The sequence below is a fragment of the Patiria miniata genome, unplaced genomic scaffold (assembly GCF_015706575.1).
Source record: "Patiria miniata isolate m_02_andy unplaced genomic scaffold, ASM1570657v1 HiC_scaffold_18, whole genome shotgun sequence".
Lineage (NCBI taxonomy): Eukaryota > Metazoa > Echinodermata > Asteroidea > Valvatida > Asterinidae > Patiria > Patiria miniata.
The window spans coordinates 17,921,354-17,938,558 of record NW_024037056.1 but is presented as its reverse complement, the minus strand read 5'-3'; the positions used below and the strand labels follow the sequence as shown (position 1 = coordinate 17,938,558).

Below are 17,205 nucleotides of genomic sequence, written 5' to 3'. Positions count from 1 at the left end.
CAGTGGTTACAAATATGATTTAATTCAATTATTGTTATTAGCCCGAGGCGCGTTGCGTTCTTATAAAACGAGAAATGATTGTCATACAGCGTGTCAAGGGGAGGGCGATTGTGTAAAGAGTGTATTACCTCTAGTCGAGTGGAGAAAAAAGCAATGCGTGAATCGATAAGGCTTATGGGTTCAGAAGCTTCGTGTTGGTTAGCTTTAATCCGAACTATAACGGCCAGCGGCGTAGACAAATATTTTCATGGGAATTTAGAAGACGGAAGTTAGCGTGCGCAGCATGCTAATGCCAGTGGGCCCTGGTGGCTTGAACGCCTGGAAATTTGCATTCTGATCGTTCTCCGTAAATATTCCAAGGACAGGTTCAAATGTTTTTACTTTATACTCAGATAGTTATACGCCTCTTTGCTGTTCGTTTTTGGAGGTGAATTGACTTAAAACAGCTACTAGTCTTTGTCATTGATTTGTGAGGATTTTACTGCAGATCTGATTTGAAAATGACTAACTGAACAGTGAAAGAGAAAGGACTGAAAATATTTCATTGTTCTTGGTCCAGGGCCCGTAAATTATGGTCTCTCGTGAAGTCTTATCTCATTGCGAGTTTTACGTCGGGCATGCCGTTTCACTATTGGTAAGCCATTTCATTATCGTTGTAGCTCATTCTTATTTTAACGGCCGTTAGATTACTGTCCATCAAAGATTTCTGACTTAATTACTTTTTTTGTAAAAAAATATAGAATGGAGATGCGTTTATCTCGGAAGAATAAGTAATCAGGGCTTTTACATTAACAAAAGAGAAGTAATAAAAAGCGGAAGCACGGCGACTCAGTAAAGCTCGGTGTAATTTCTGGCGGACAATCAGCGCATATCACATGTAATTGAAATTGTGTATTATTATAAGGTTTCTATAACAACGGCCAGGAGCGCCGTGTAGTGAAAAAAACGAAGTCCTTGACTCGAGGCACTCGACATCGGTGGAGAAGAAATAGCAACCTAAATCCGATCTTTGCTTGGCAAGTCACGCGATGTCGTGACTGGCAAGTATGCTTTAAGGCGAGGGAAAATGACGTCATCCGTGCGAAAAGAAAATTTGACAAGCAATTATTGATGTTTCCCAAATGCGCGTGCAGCTTCCATGTCATCTGGAAAACGATTATTTTCCTCACCATGTTTAAAGCACGAAAAATCAACCTATTTTTTTTATATTTGAACAGCAGAGCCTGGGCAATACTTCTTTTTTTTCCTGAGAAAGAACAGTAGGCCTGTCAAAGTACGTCGGCAAGAGTTATGTTTCAAGGAAGAGATGGTTTCCATGCGGTAAATCCGCAACCCCAACCTTTGTTCAATAATTGACTCGAGTCTAAAACTCGAGTCACTTGACTCCAGTCCACTTCACTTGAGTCACTTTTCTTCACTTGACTATATCGAGTCAGTCTCCGAACCGGGTCCAAAGTCGCTTAATAATTAGAATCTCTTCTCGGGTCACTTGACTCGAGTTCAAGTCTAGTCAAGACTCAAGACACATGGCTCAAATTCTGACTGCCAGTCGAGAGATTCGAGATTCGAGTTCGAATCTGAATTACTGACGTACAGATTCAAACAAACTAGTTGGCATGTCCGTTAGAAACATTTCCTCTTGTGAAAAGTTGGAATGATGACGTTAAAACGACAATCCAAAGGCCGGCTGGGAACCAGTCTCTTGATAAAATGTCTCTTAATAAAATGCACAATGTGTTACCGGTGTACGTGTGTACCTGATTCGTCGATGGTTACTATCTTTTAACACTCTGCATTACTTGCACCATGCTTGCATGACGCTTCAGCGATGGAAATAAATTGCTCGCGTATATTTAATGTAGGCCTATGCTGAGTGTGCTGCTCCGGATCTATGTATTTTCTCACTGCATGTGGCATGCAATATTTGGGGCAGTATTATCAGTATCACCGGGAGGCCCACAAGGCAAACAGGTCTGGCCTGGAGGGGAGCGCGTCGTAGTCCGGATACGCCGTTTCCGTTAATCTCGGAAATTAAAGTAATTGGTATATGTAGTATTGCGCTGTTGGAATTGGATTTGACGAGAGCCTCATACCTCACTGTCAAGTCTAGACTGGGCCTTGGACTGTCCCTGACCACTGGCCGCCCAATATGCATGACGGGACCTTTAAGGTCCTCGTTTTCTGGATGGATCACCCAACGTGTTTGGCTACAGTGTCGGTATTTAAATGCGAAGATATTTTTACATATTAACCTGGGCGTGCCCCAACCCCCATGTTACGGCGCTGGTCTCGCGTCTAGTCAAAAATTGCTCGATACGGAATCAAATCCGACTGCGTCACTTTCTCGAGATACGGAAGTACATTGTACATGAATTTCAAATTAGCGGCTAAGCATTCACGCGGATCTCACATCCTCGACGAATTGATTCTGTTTTTACCACAGACACTGCATACAAAATTGAACACTCAAAGCATGGCCAGGCACCAGAGTATTCCCGTACCCAATTTGCACGTGCAAGAATTTATTGGCTTCAGTGCAAATTTGAAATTAGTCCTTGCACGTTATATTCCAGGTCACGTGGCCGAAGCTGCACGTGTAGGCCGTTACTTTGTCTCTTAATACGGGGCAATTGAGATTTATCAGCACCGCCTGTTGTAATCAAATCATCAAATCAATCACAAGTCATGATTGCACACTTCTATTGAATTATTTAAAAGGACTTTAATGTGACTTGTGAATGACTTGTTTCAACTCTGTAATTTTAAACAACGCAGAATAAAAGACGGTTTTCGCTTGCAGCCCATCCCGTTATTCCTTCATTCATTATCAACGTGTATTTTGATTGTGCTATCTCTAGCCCTGGGTATGCTCTGGCTAGCCTAGACGCTCTGGTCAAATCCAGGGTCATCTCGCTGCCCTGGATGTAGGCCTAATTGCATTTTACCATTTGCATTTTCATTATAAGCTATCCAAACTGAGCCGGTTTTACGCATGGTAATAACTTTGGTAAAGGGCCGGGATGGTGTATGGCAGTAGCGGATCTAGAGGGGGCCCGGGGGGGGGAGGGGTTGGAGGGGGAGGTTACTTGGGCAGTAAACTAGCTCGTATCTAATGGAATGCTTAAGTTCCTTGATTTCATATTCTCAAATTGCTTTAGAATGCAGAAGAAAGCATCGTCAGAAGAAAGCATGTCCCGGAATCCCTTGCGGGGCGTAACTTGGCACGCCTTCATTCCCTTCATTTTCGTCGATGTTTTCACGAAGTGACAAAAATCGATATTGAGTTTGCCGACCAATTTATTGCATTTGACAAAAGGAAGAATTTGTCTGAGTTTCAAAGCGAAATATTGTCAGCCCCCCCCCCTTTACTGAAAGCTAGCTCCGCCCCCTTTTTCGTCATTGTTCGCAAAGTATATTTTCATGTATAAAAATTATGTGTCATATGATTCTGTGCATAGGGGAGGAGAGGGGATTTGTGGCTCGTTATTATGCCCTTAATGTGCCACATTCCGTTTCCAAAAAGTGGTAACAAATTCAACATTTTCAAAGAGCCCACTCTCGCGATGAATTAGACACCTTTCAGACCGTGGTAAAAATTCTTAACACTTAGCAATCATCTTACATCTCTTCATTATTGAGAACGATACTGGCAGTTGCGGCTTGTGCTCTATCCGACGCACTCACGCAGGCTGAACATTGGAAGACTGTGTTATTGTGATGACATTGCGTTATTGTGACCATAGTACCGCCCGCCCAGATTGATAACAGTCATAGGAACAATGTCACAGTACCCGTTGCAGGGGTTGAATAATTACATCCAAGTGCAGAGAGTATTTGATCGCGCCAACTGCCGTGAATATTAATAGTTCCAAAACTCACAGCAAAAATCGACAGACAAAACGGAAAACGAAGAATAGTTGATCACCGGCTGTGCCGTCAAGTGTCAGGAAATAAAACGGTGATTACGGGACGGGAACCAACAAAAGCCGGTCCACAGTCCGCGCGCACCGCTAGCCCCGTGTACGTCTATAAGGCCCTACTTCCGTCAGCGTAAGTCGGGCACGGAGTGTTGTGTTCACTGAAGAGACCTGATAAATTGGCACAGCTATATGCTGGGAATTCCGAGGTGACCGGTGAAATTGAGTGGGACAACTTTCCACAGGTGCGATGGGATGCTATACCTGGCGAGACAGGGGAGTGCGTGCGTCATGATTGTGAAACTCTCTACGAAGATCTGGTTTCGCTCTATGAGCGACATTCACTTTGGAGCATTGGTGTGTGTTGCGTCTGAGGAGGTCTAGCTGAACCTCAACAACAGTCGGCAATTTCTGGATAACTTGTTTGTGTAATCTCTCCAAAGGACTCGGCATCAACAACTTCATTTTCCTGCATGTGGCGTTTATTGCAGTGATTGTGTTATAGACATGGAGCGTTTGGCAGGCATACCAAATAAACACCAGGCATTGTATTGACATGTCTTTCGTACTTCGCGTGAAATGCTTTGAAAAATACAACGCGGCCAGTATGAAGACAAGGTAGATGTGAGTCGTTTTCAACTTAACACAGTTGATGCATCTATGGTCCGGCATAAAAAAATTAAACATTCTCTGTTAATTAACAAAAAAAGAACAGCCATTATTCTGTGTTTTCCCAATGGATTATCAAGCTCAAAAGTGTGAACAACATGAGCCCCATCCGAATCTTTTGGGCCTGAATTTACGTTCCATAGATTTGAGAGTGACCCTATAGCTTTCTTCCCGCAAGTTTGCCTTTTGCTTCAGCTTTCGAAACGTGATGTTGAGCTCTTTCCGATCGAACAATTCACCAGACTCAATACGCACTCGATAACTGAATACACAATAACGAGCCGGACTTACAGGGAACCTGCAGGTTTGCATTTTAATAAAAAAAAAATTGACTGAAAATTTGATTTCCAAGAAGATTTACCATCCAAGGTTGCCCATCCAGCGCCGGAAAATAGATGGAACTAACGGCGGACAATTCCCGTAACACCGCTGGCGGTCGGCTTAATTGCGATGGTTTGCGGACGGGAAATCCATACCCGTGACGGTCTCGAGTAAGATTTCAAGTGCGAATTTGTCATTCTGAAGTTTGGTGAAGAGACAAAAACCCGAGTGCCCCTGAGGGGAGGACAGTTACTTCAACAGCAGATTACATCGAACGGTGAGTGTTGAACATCATTGCAATTTGTGTTCAGTTTGTTAAATTTTATAAAATCCTGTTGTGTTCTTTTGTATTTCAGAATCCCCCGTTCGACCAAAAATTTCCCCCCGTAAAAAGAAAGACTAAAAGTCAAAAGCTTCGATCCCACATCACACCAGTACTGAAACGGTTGAATGCGACCCCATAATGAAGTGCCATGACAAGTTAACTGTATTGTGGCTGGGCGTCCCGACACTTTTGTTTTACTCAACCGTATATAGTAGGATGCAAAAAAAATATGCTATAAAAACTGTTAAGTTGGGACTGAGATAAATTCATATTTTGTTTGACTTTACCTGACAATGTCATGACTCGCCCAAAGACTTTGTATAGGCGACCACAAAAGTGGCGTCAAAAATAACACATTCCTTCATTTTGCTGTCTAAAGTATCTCTACCAATTCAAGCCCAATTCGATTCTAAGTTCTAGAAATAAAATAACCGTGCACGGAAGGGTGTGTCAGATAACTGGAGACGGTTGGTGCAAAATTAAGCATATTCTCCAAGTTAAGTCTTGTCAACCTCAGGCAAGCATGCACGACGGTATATACTATCGAAAACGCCGCTATTTGAATCAGTGGCAAATGTGTACATGTGTAATTAACATTACTTTCACATTGTTTGCAGTATGGATTGTCTTCACTACAGGATGATTGTACTCTAATAAAATAAGAACATCCTATTGTTTCCAGTAACTTATTTATCTATTAGGCCCCCGCTTTTGCAAATGCCCAAATTGATACCACTATTCTCCGAATTTGACAAAGAAAAACAAAAGCGCATTGTAAGTATTAAAATGTATACCAAATAATTGAGTGCCTTCTCCATACTGCAGGAAATGGGGATCCCATGCCTCTAACTTATAACTTTGGGGATGCAGTGGAAGTTGGTGTAACTTTAGCTCATCCCTCATGTCTCTCTCCAGCAGGTTCGAGATGCCGCGTCTTTAAATCTCAAGCAACTGCACATTGATTCCACATTATTGTAATCCTGTAACAGCCAATCAAAATGTGGTTTGAGGTTGGGCATAACTTACCATAATGTATTCGTCCGCAGTGTGTCGTTAATATAGAGACAATTACAAGTGTACGGGATATGTATGCGGTTCGTGAAAAGTAACTTCATGTGGTTATAATTATCACCACTTTGTGTGATTATGCGTATACCACTTCTAATGGTATAATAATTGACGCCTATAATATACAGTATCCCACCATGCCAGAAACGGAGTTATACGACAACTACCTAGTGAGCGTAGCTCCCCCTCAACCCAGCGCGGAGGATGAAGGCGGGGTGGTGTACACGCCTCCTCCACTAGTCAACGGGACCTCCTGGCGGATCCCAGCTCATAAAACCCTGGTGGTGTCACTACGGCAACAGAATCACATCAAGCCCATGGTCTGTGCTGCCTTCTTATGTATCTTGGCCGTCATTGCCATAGTTCTGATTTTCAATGGTAAGCTGATCAAATTGTGGGGGTTTTTTGTTCGATTTTGTTCCAGATTTGGTCTTGCATATTAAATAAAAGGGTCTATAAATCACAATTTTTGAACGTGGAGACAGGTTGATTTACCCTGAAAGACACGTCTCGATTTAATGACAGAAACCTGGAGATTGGAGTCGCATTAAATACCCTGTTAAATTATTTCGCCTGAAATTATATCGTTCTGAAGAATACAAACATTTAAGTTGGTTTCAAATAGCGTGCTCTCGATCGCCGGCACATTTTTTTTGCGCTAGCAACAAAATTATACGACAACCACAAACTTGTGCATGTGCTTTCTCATTTGGGCGAAACGTTTAGCACTGAACTAGAACTTCAACCGGTTATTTGGTATGCACCTTACTCAAGTATTTTTAGCAAGTTTATTGCTTCAAACGAAAAATCTAATATATCTTTAAACGATATAGAAAAGCTATAAATCAAAGAAACTGGATTCAAAGGGGGGATTTCCATGGAGACAAACTCGATCAGGATATTTCCGAAAGATGCCAACTTGATTCAATAAATGCTATACTTTTTTGAGATCCATGCCTTTTTGTGACCTTTAACTCGAAATGAGTATGCTGAACTTACAAGCTCTATATAAATTGACAAAAAATCCTAAATGGTCACACACTTCACATGAAAACTAACGGCTCGTTACTTTATTCCTAACCAGTAAAATTATAATGGCAATGGATTATGTCAAATATTGATTTATGGAATTTATATTAATGTTTTACATCTCCTCAGCTTTATTTTCACAGCCGAGCAAAAGCCTGAATTCAAGTATTCAGTTTCCGGGTAGGTTCACCGCACTTTTATGTCATTTACATTCGAGTACAAATCACGTTTAGTCAGTGTTGCGTATTATCACTCAACTCTTTCCAACTTTACACATACCAACAGTGTTCATAATTAATGAACATGATTATGTTGTATTCAAGTCATTACAAGTCTATCACGAACTATCCAGTCTCAAATCAAGTGACAAGCTATATATTCCGTGCAGTGTGACAAAATCGAAATCGGCACTATTTTTTTCTATTCACTTGATATTCACCACAGAAGATATTTACCTAATGGTTAATAGCCAGGAAAAAAATGAATTCTTTTTCTGTATATAGGTGTTTATTCTCCTGTATAATTGATTTTCCCTGGTTGTTACCAGGTAAGTATTTTCCATGGTATATTGATAAAAGGAAAACTTTCGATTTGCCAATTTCGATTTCCTAAAAGTCATCTTTTCCCCAGACTGTCTGGTACACAATACGGAGGAAGTTGAGCATTTGAGCCACATTATGGGGCTATATCTTGGCCTGTTGTCTTTCGTTGCTTACAAACTTTTTCACCATCAACTTAAAAGTCAAGGGAATTCTCTCAACACTTCGTATATCCTGCACATTCTCCTAATCCCCCTGTTTTTCCAAGTTTGAGCGCATGTGCTGAGAAATCCTGACTTTGTTTTCATTTGGAGACCAGTCACCATTTGTACAGTCGAACTTTATAGCGCCTCGTGGGCTGATCGTTATAGTCTGCAAACATGTTTGTGGAAGGATAAGACGACCATAAGACCCAAACGTTTGAGCAAACACAAGTGAACACACTGCAATCCTTAAGAAGGAATGGCCTCTCAAAAACACAAATTCAACAAAAAAAATGAAGCTTGGTCAATTACATACTTTCTTACATTAAATTGTAAATGACTTGTACTTCTGATTGACTGGCGTGCAACTCTCAAACAAGTTGACGCAGTCATCTTTATCTGTTACAGGACCTAAGAAAAAAAAAAGACTTTGATCTTTCTTTTTAAATCACTTAATGTATACAAATGTATGATTGATATGCATCAGGCAACTGACGCTCTGTGTTAACAAACTTCCTAAACATACCAATTTGTCACCTCATCAGATTTTATTTGCCAATCAACGTCGTGCATGCACTTCATCCTGAAATCATGTCAGGCAGCTAGTGTTTGCTGCTTAGCAAGGTCTATCGAATGTCAGAATAGGAACAATACACTATTGGTGTTATGTCAGAATAGGAACAATACACTATTGGTGTTATGTCAGAATAGGAACAACACACTATTGGTGTTATGTCAGAATAGGAACAATACACTATTGGTGTTATGTCAGAATAGGAACAATACACTATTGGTGTTATGTCAGAATAGGAACAATACACTATTGGTGTTATGTCAGAATAGGAACATCATCAGTTTAAAAGAAGACATTTTAGCCCCTTCCTTTTTTTTTTACTTCATTCCTTCAGAGTCTAACATCCCGGTCACCCTGGAGGGCATATTACCAGCCCAGTGCGGCACCAGGCCAGCATATCAGGCCACCAAGAGAAGGAAGCGGATCGTGAATGGTGATCTATCCTCTGAGGGCCAATGGCCCTGGCAGGTGGCGCTGGAGTATAAAGGGAGGTACAGGTGTGGTGGAGTGGTGATTGCTAGTGACTGGGTCGTGACTGCTGCACATTGCATGTAAGCAGCTCATAATCCAGACAAGATCTCCAGGACATTTTTGTTCACTTTTTAAATGTTCATGATGTGCTAGAAGGAATATAGACCATGTTACTTTTGTTTACAAAAATGTTTATAACATACAACAAAAAGTGCAAACACTAAAAAAAAAAATCAAATTATTATGTAATTCCTCACTTCAGCATCCTGTGAAATTATGCCATCATGGTATGCTGTCATTTTCAAGAAAAGTGGAACCATTGTTGGAAAATAAACCGATTTTCTTTCAAATACTGCCCCAAGTCTTCAGTTAAATACTGTCCTAAAGTAACATCACAAAATTGATATAGCAAGAAATCTTAGGAATTAAAACTCACTTTGAGTCAAATATAAATAGTCCGTACTTTTGGCCTTGAACTGAAAGATAGCAAATATAGCAAATACCATGTTACTCGCTTTTGGCCAATCAAGATACAGAATCTGTGGGTGAGGTGTTATAATCATTGTTATTTTTCAATCTTTTACTATAACTCAAAGGTACAGGGAACAAGGTTGGCAGCGACTCAATGCCAGTGACTTCACCATCCATGCAGGCAGCACGGTCAGAAACCAGACGGTAAAAACCAACATGAACGTTCAGATCATGACAGTAGAGACGTTTTACATCCACCCGCGATACCTAGCCGAGAGACGGATTCATAACTATGACATTGCCATGTTGAGGTTGGCCCAGTCGCTGGACTGGGATAGTGGGTTTGTGATGCCAGCTTGCCTTCCACAGAGCGGTATGCAGTTTAGTGCTGGGAGCGAGTGCTACTTGGCTACCTGGGGAAGCATTAAACCACGATGTAAGCAATTAAGATGTCAAATTCTCAAATTAGAATCAAAATGTGATCTGCTATGTCCAAAGCAGGTTATCATCTCTATAAAGGTTGAATCCAATCATCTTGAATTTAGTGCACAATATTACACAAACTACTTCTCATTAGGCTGTAATGCTGAAAAAATGGGTGGGAACTCTCTGAGTAGTCAAATGGCCAGGCTAGTGATGAACCAAGAAGACCCCTAGTAAATGCAGTTACAATCAGATGCACGGAGCAAAGTGGGGTATGTTCCGGTTGTTTTCTTTAGCCTGTGTTACAAAAAAATTGAAAGCTTCATCCAAACTTAATACCCACTATCAACTATGCAGAAATTGTGGTTGGATCCTCAAACACAAAGACTGAAAAAAGGAGCTCATCAACTATCTTGGACTCTCTTAAACAAAAGAATTATTTATTTATTATGTGCCATTTGTCTTAAATTACATCATATACAACATTTCAATGATTTTAATGTCTGCAGTGGTCCTGCGTCCTGAGCAAACCTACATCTCCATGCCCCTACTCTCCAGGGAGGAATGCTACGCATTTGCCTCAACCATCTCCCACACACACACGCTACAAGTCAATGAACAAAAGCTGTGTGCTGGGATAATGCCGACAGTCAGCGGACGGCGGGCTGGGGCATGCGAGGTGAGTAAGGTTTGTAAGAAGGCTTTCTAAAGAGGATTGGGCACAAGTCAATTGTGTTGGGATAATGCAGACAGTCAGCGGACGGCGGGCTGGCCAGGGCATGCCAGGTGAGTAAGGTTGGGTGTACAATGCAGACAGTCATTGGACGGCGGGCTGGCCAGGGCATGCCAGGTGAGTAAGGTTGGGTGTACAGTGCAGACAGTCAATGGATGGCGGGCTGGCCAGGGCATGCCAGGTGAGTAAGGTTGGGTGTACAATGCAGACAGTCATTGGACGGCGGGCTGGCCAAGGCATGCCAGGTGAGTAAGGTTGGGTGTACAATGCAGACAGTCATCGGATGGCGGGCTGGCCAGGGCATGCCAGGTGAGTAAGGTTGGGTGTACAGTGCAGACAGTCAATGGACGGCGGGCTGGCCAGGGCATGCCAGGTGAGTAAGGTTGGGTGTACAGTGCAGACAGTCAATGGACGGCGGGCTGGCCAGGGCATGCCAGGTGAGTAAGGTTGGGTGTACAGTGCAGACAGTCAATGGACGGCGGGCTGGCCAGGGCATGCCATGTGAGTAAGGTTGGGTGTACAGTGCAGACAGTCAATGGACGGCGGGCTGGCCAGGGCATGCCAGGTGAGTAAGGTTGGGTGTACAGTGCAGACAGTCAATGGACGGCGGGCTGGCCAGGGCATGCCAGGTGAGTAAGGTTGGGTGTACAGTGCAGACAGTCAATGGACGGTGGGCTGGCCAGGGCATGCCATGTGAGTAAGGTTGGTTGTACAATGCAGACAGTCATCGGATGGCGGGCTGGCCAGGGCATGCCAGGTGAGTAAGGTTGGTTGTACAATGCAGACAGTCATCGGATGGCGGGCTGGCCAGGGCATGCCAGGTGAGTAAGGTTGGGTGTACAATGCCAACAGTCAGCAGACGGCGGGCGGGCTGGCCAGGGCTTGGCATGTGAGTAAGGTTGGTTGTACAATGCAGACAATCAACATATGGCGGTCTGGCCAGGGCATGCCAGGTGAGTAAGGTTGGTTGTACAATGCAGACAGTCAGCAGACGGCGGGCTGACCAGGGCATGCCAGGTGAGTAAGGTTGGTTGTACAATGCCAACAGTCAGCGGACGGCGGGCTGGCCAGGGCATGCCATGTGAGTAAGGTTGGGTGTACAATGCAGACAGTCAGCAGACGGCGGGCTGGCCAGGGCATGCCAGGTGAGTAAGGTTGGGTGTACAATTCCAACAGTCAGCGGACGGCGGGCGGGCTGGCCAGGGCTTGGCATGTGAGTAAGGTTGGGTGTACAGTGCAGACAATCAACGTATGGCGGGCCAGGGCATGCCAGGTGAGTGCAATGCCGACAGTCAATGGACAGTCAGGGACATGCCAAGTGGGTTAATTGATTTCAGCTTGGTGTATGTGCCGGTTCATACTCTGCAAGATTTTCAGTGTGAACTCAATTGTGACATCAAGTCAATTTTTTGCATGAGCTAACATCCCCAGCCCTGTTACTTGTGAAATAACTTGTTACCAGTAGTGATTGACTTGAAGTCTTTGTAACGTACCGTATAGTTTGACAGTGGCAGTGGACTAGTCTGTCTGAATAGTGACATGGAGCGAGGGCAGCAGGGGAGCTGGTACATCGTTGGACTAGTAAGCAGTGGCAAGAAATGTGGCGAAGTCAACTATTACACCAATGTGACATCTATGATGGACTTTATTCAATCCTTAGTGGATGGTCAACTACCACCACGTAAGTAGAGATTCCAAACCAACTTCAATGATAGATCTGCAGTGACTGTGGGTTTTAGTTTTACAAATGCTGTCAAAAAGCAGAGAGTTTAGATGCATTTTGTCAGTTTTTTTTGTCACTTTGAATTTGTTTACTTTGATTTGTAAAATTAAAAGGAATGCATCACACAGCTGCTTGTCTCCCTTATCATTGGCAGAATTCTTCGAATGTGACAAGGGTCAGAGGTCAATTTGGTCCGATCAGGTGTGTGATGGGTACTTTGACTGTGAGGATCACAGTGATGAACTGCACTGTGGTAAGTGTGGGATACTGACAAACAAAACAATAGTCTTTCTGATGGTTGAGAGCACATCATGTGGTTGGTCTTAATCAGCCGTTCAAACACTGGTCATCACCGATGTTTTAAAACTGGTCGCGAGACATTGCATTTTATTTTGCCATTTTTGTTAATCTTTTTTCTCAGTTTTGACTAAAAGATTATTTGTGCCTTTAATTGACTCAGGCCATAGTCCACGACTAATCCCTATAACCTTTTTAAACCAGAAATTTATAAAAACCTTAAACAATTTACCCATTCCTATTTGCCAAGAGCCGTCACATGGGTGGTTTTAAACTGCTGATAAAGCACCGCTTCATTTTGCGCCACATCATTCACGCGCACCAATCTCCATAAAAGGAGATATTTACCCGTGTGACTGAGGCACATACCATAGCTTTGGTGAGAGGGATGTTTAAAAAACACAAAGTAAAACTGCTGACCAAACATATGGGCCAATATCCACGTCCAGCCCCCATAAACGATTTTAAACAAGCTTGCTTAAAACTGGCCAAGCACATATTTATTAACTTGAACTACTCCACCTACTAGTCACTATTATTCCTTAATTCCTTAGATTTATAGTTATGTGTCACATGAAACTTTTGTACTTTTTCCTCATTTGAGTCCCTAGGTGTATTTTATGTTCTCTCTTTTTCTTCTTTTTAAAGAGTGTTCCGATACCCAGTTTCGTTGTGACAACGGTTTGTGTAAAATGGATTTTTACTACCGCTGCAACAATAGGGATGATTGCGGAGATGGCAGTGATGAGCGCAACTGCAGTAAGTCCTAACTTGTGATTGATTTGTGATTTGACTTGTGATTGGTATCGATCGTCACTGACACCTGACACTGTAAGTGCACTTTGGTGCGCATCATGGGCACACATTTTACATTACTGTCGCGTAATTTTGGTTTTCCAAATAACATTTCAGTTGGAGAACCAGTAATGACATGACTCGACTTGTAATTTGACTTGTGATTAACTTCTGAAATACATGTGTTTTACATCTCAAGTTGATGACCCTGAATCACATGCATGACATGTGATTGACATGTGACATGTGATTGACATGTGACATGTGACATGTGATTGACATGTGTCATTGTTAATACATTCAGGTTACTTTCCCTGTGGTGATGGCAGACAGATTTCCCAACAGATGGTGTGCGATGGTGAAATTGATTGCTATACATGGAGAGATGAGACAAATTGTGGTAAGAATCCAGTCCACAAAGTACAAACATTTTCACAGGAAATAGTTTCTATATGTTTTGTTCTCCAGTATCCTCATGTTTCCCAAATGTGACTGAATCCCAAGTGAGTGCTGGGGATATCTTTTACTGGTAAAGTTTCCTTTGCATTTCAAAGAGCATTACACTCCATTTTAATTTACAATCAAGTCCAGCCTTCACTTTGTTGCTTGACTGCCCACAGAGTGTAGCCCAACCGAGTTCCGTTGCGATAACTCCATCTGTGTGCCTGCCTTCTGGAGGTGTGATGGTTTTGATGACTGCTTAGATGCTAGTGATGAACTCAACTGCAGTGAGTCATGATTTTACTTCTCTTTCCTCTACCTTTGCAAGGATATGTGAGGCAGTCTGGCAAAATCAGACAGAACTAAGCACAGGTCATACTAGAGACAAATGCAAACCAATTGGGGGGGGATTTGTTTATCTTAATTTTCAGATTTATTGATATGTGTAATCTTTGATATGTCTACTTCACATATGTTAAGAAATATTACAAATTAAAATGGTTGAATAAAGATCTTTGTAAGGAAAAACAGTTGACATCTTTCATTTTCACGACTACCAAACTCGAAATTTTATAGGCATTGTTGTATTCAAAGGCTTTTAAGGACAGCAGAATGTTGTGGTATTGTTTAAATAGAGATTACATGAAATATTCACAATTTACAAGTCATTCATATGTACTCCATTCCTATGTTATTTTGGTTAAATGGAGCAAGCCACTTTGAATATATTTTTTCTCACTGGGATATTTTCTTTTTGACTCGCCCTGTACCACACTTGTTCAAAGTTTTTCGATTCTGCAACCTTGTATTGACTTTGGATAACATATTTCTCACAGTTTGCAATGATGATCAGATGGATTGTGGAAACTCCCGCTGTGTCCCCAAAAACCTGATGTGCGACGCAGTGGATGACTGTGGGAACTTCAAAGACGAAGCAAATTGCAGTGAGTATTGCAGAGCATGTAGGCCTCACACAACAAATGATTTCTAGCTAAGCAAATGTTGACACAATGGTCTCCATTTCTCATTTTCTTCTTAAAAATAGAAACTTACATTTTGCAAGTGAAAACAAGATGCAAAACTGACTCCCTATAATCCATCAGTTTATAATTAGCCCCAAACCAGCTTTTGGACATTCGAATCTCACACACCACTCAAACGAAACAAGTCTATATCACGCTGACAACACATAGTGTGCAACAAGTGTTCGTATTTCGTGAGCACATATCGAACAACATGAATGGAATTTGCTATTGGCTGAATGAAGACACGTAGCCATTTATTATTTATGTTTCCCGTCGATTTGACACAAGGATTGTTTTACTAGCCAGAAAACTCAAAATAAAATTCTCCCAATTTGTTTCAGCCTGTTTTTCGGATCACCTGCCCTGCAAGTCCTTGGGCGTTTGTCTGCAGGCTGACCTGTACTGGATGTGTGATCTGACTTCGTATGATGACATCGGCGACTCAGCAAGGAGCACAACACCGGGTTTCAATTCCTCATTGTTTTTGTGAATTCAAGTATGTCATGTATAAAGCTTATAACCCTAACAATCCCAAACACATCAAAATCCACAACCTGGTTTTGGTGGCTTTTGGTGAATTTTGTCAGATATGATACAGTACACAAATATTCCATATACAAACTCAAGGTGAGGGTCCCTTCAATGTAATGGTTTTAGTACAAGACTGTGCTCCATTCAATGAAATCGAATTGGAATGTGTTCTAGGGTCCGATTTATTAGGCACTTTTTTGGCCAAAATTTAAAAAAAAAATGCAAGAGCTTTCGCCTTACCTTTTTAATCAAATTTGGTCAAAATCACCTTTCTGGAAACAATACAGAAATTCCTTTGAAGTGTCCATCCATCCAGAAATCGAATTGGAATGCGTTCTAAGGTCCATTAGGAATCTTTTCAAGAAGTTTGAAGCAATTTAATTTTTTGGCCAAATTTTAAAAATGCAAGGGGTTAGCCTAATTTTTTTATTGAAATTCGGTAAAAAATGGGACTTTTCTCAAAACAATACAGAAATTCCTTTAGAGGGTCCATTCATCCAGAAATCGCATTGGAATGTGTTCTAAGGTCCATTAGGCATCTTTCCTAGAAGTTTGAAGCAAATTTATTTTATGGCCAAAATTGAAAAAAATGCAAGAGGTTAGCCTTACTTTTTTAGTGAAATTTGGTCAAAAATTGACTTTTCACGAAACAATACAGAAATTCCTTTGAAGTGTCCATCCATCCAGAAATCGAATTGGAATGCGTTCTAAGGTCCATTAGGCATCTTTCCTAGACGTTTGAAGTAATTTTAGATTTTGGCAAAAATTTGAAAAAAATGCAAGGGGTTAGCCTCACTTTTCTAGTGAAATTTGGTAAAAAATGGGACTTTTCTCAAAACAATACAGAAATTCCTTTAGAGTGTCCATTCATCCAGAAATCGCATTGGAATGTGTTCTAAGGTCCATTAGGCATCTTTCCTAGAAGTTTGAATCAATTTTATATTTGGCCAAAATTTGAAAAAAATGCAAGGGGTTAGCCTTACTTTTTTAGTGAAATTTGGACAAAAATTAACTTTTTTCGAGACAATACAGAAATTCCTTTGAAGTGTCCATCCATCCAGCAATCGAATTGGAATGCATTCTAAGGTCCATTAGGCATCTTTCCTGCAAGTTTGAAGCAATTTTATTTTTTGGCCAAAATTTAAAAAAATGCAAGGGGTTAGCCTTACTTTTTTAGTGAAATTTGGTCAAAAATTGACTTTTCTCGAAACAATACAGAAATTCCTTTAGAGTATCCATTCATCCAGAAATCGCATTGGAATGTGTTCTAAGGTCCATTAGGCATCTTTCCTGCAAGTTTGAAGCAATTTTATTTTTTGGCCAAAATTGAAAAAATGCAAGGGGTTAGCCTTACTTTTTTAGTGAAATTTGATCAAAAATTGACTTTTCTCGAAACAATACAGAAATTCCTTTGAAGTGTCCATCCATCCAGAAATCGAATTGGAATGCGTTCTAAGGTCCATTAGGCATCTTTCCTGCAAGTTTGAAGCAATTTTATTTTTTGGCCAAAATTTTAAAAATGCAAGGGGTTAGCCTTACTTTTTTAGTGAAATTTCGTCAAAAATTGACTTTTCTCGAAACAATACAGAAATTCCTTTAGAGTGTCCATTCATCCAGAAATCGAATTGGAATGCATTCTAAGCTCCATTA

The 17,205-nt window shown here is 41.4% G+C and overlaps 1 protein-coding gene across 2 annotated transcripts; it reads left to right on the top strand.

The window, feature by feature from the left end:
* Positions 1 to 3,262: 3,262 nt before the first annotated feature.
* LOC119724989 lies at positions 3,263 to 15,774 on the top strand. 2 transcript variants are annotated; one of them, XM_038196354.1, is made up of 13 exons: positions 3,263 to 5,184; positions 6,429 to 6,678; positions 7,459 to 7,509; positions 8,980 to 9,196; positions 9,713 to 10,023; positions 10,520 to 10,689; positions 12,244 to 12,424; positions 12,621 to 12,719; positions 13,412 to 13,522; positions 13,863 to 13,958; positions 14,179 to 14,286; positions 14,836 to 14,943; positions 15,366 to 15,774. In XM_038196354.1, exons 2-13 carry the CDS (start codon positions 6,438 to 6,440, stop codon positions 15,512 to 15,514), a joined length of 1,842 nt encoding a protein of 613 aa, XP_038052282.1. In that variant the 5' UTR covers positions 3,263 to 5,184; positions 6,429 to 6,437; the 3' UTR covers positions 15,515 to 15,774. The 2 variants fall into 2 exon arrangements, with proteins under 2 accessions (XP_038052282.1, XP_038052283.1); XM_038196355.1 differs by having other exon boundaries at positions 3,263 to 6,678.
* The last annotated feature ends 1,431 nt before the right edge of the window (positions 15,775 to 17,205 follow it).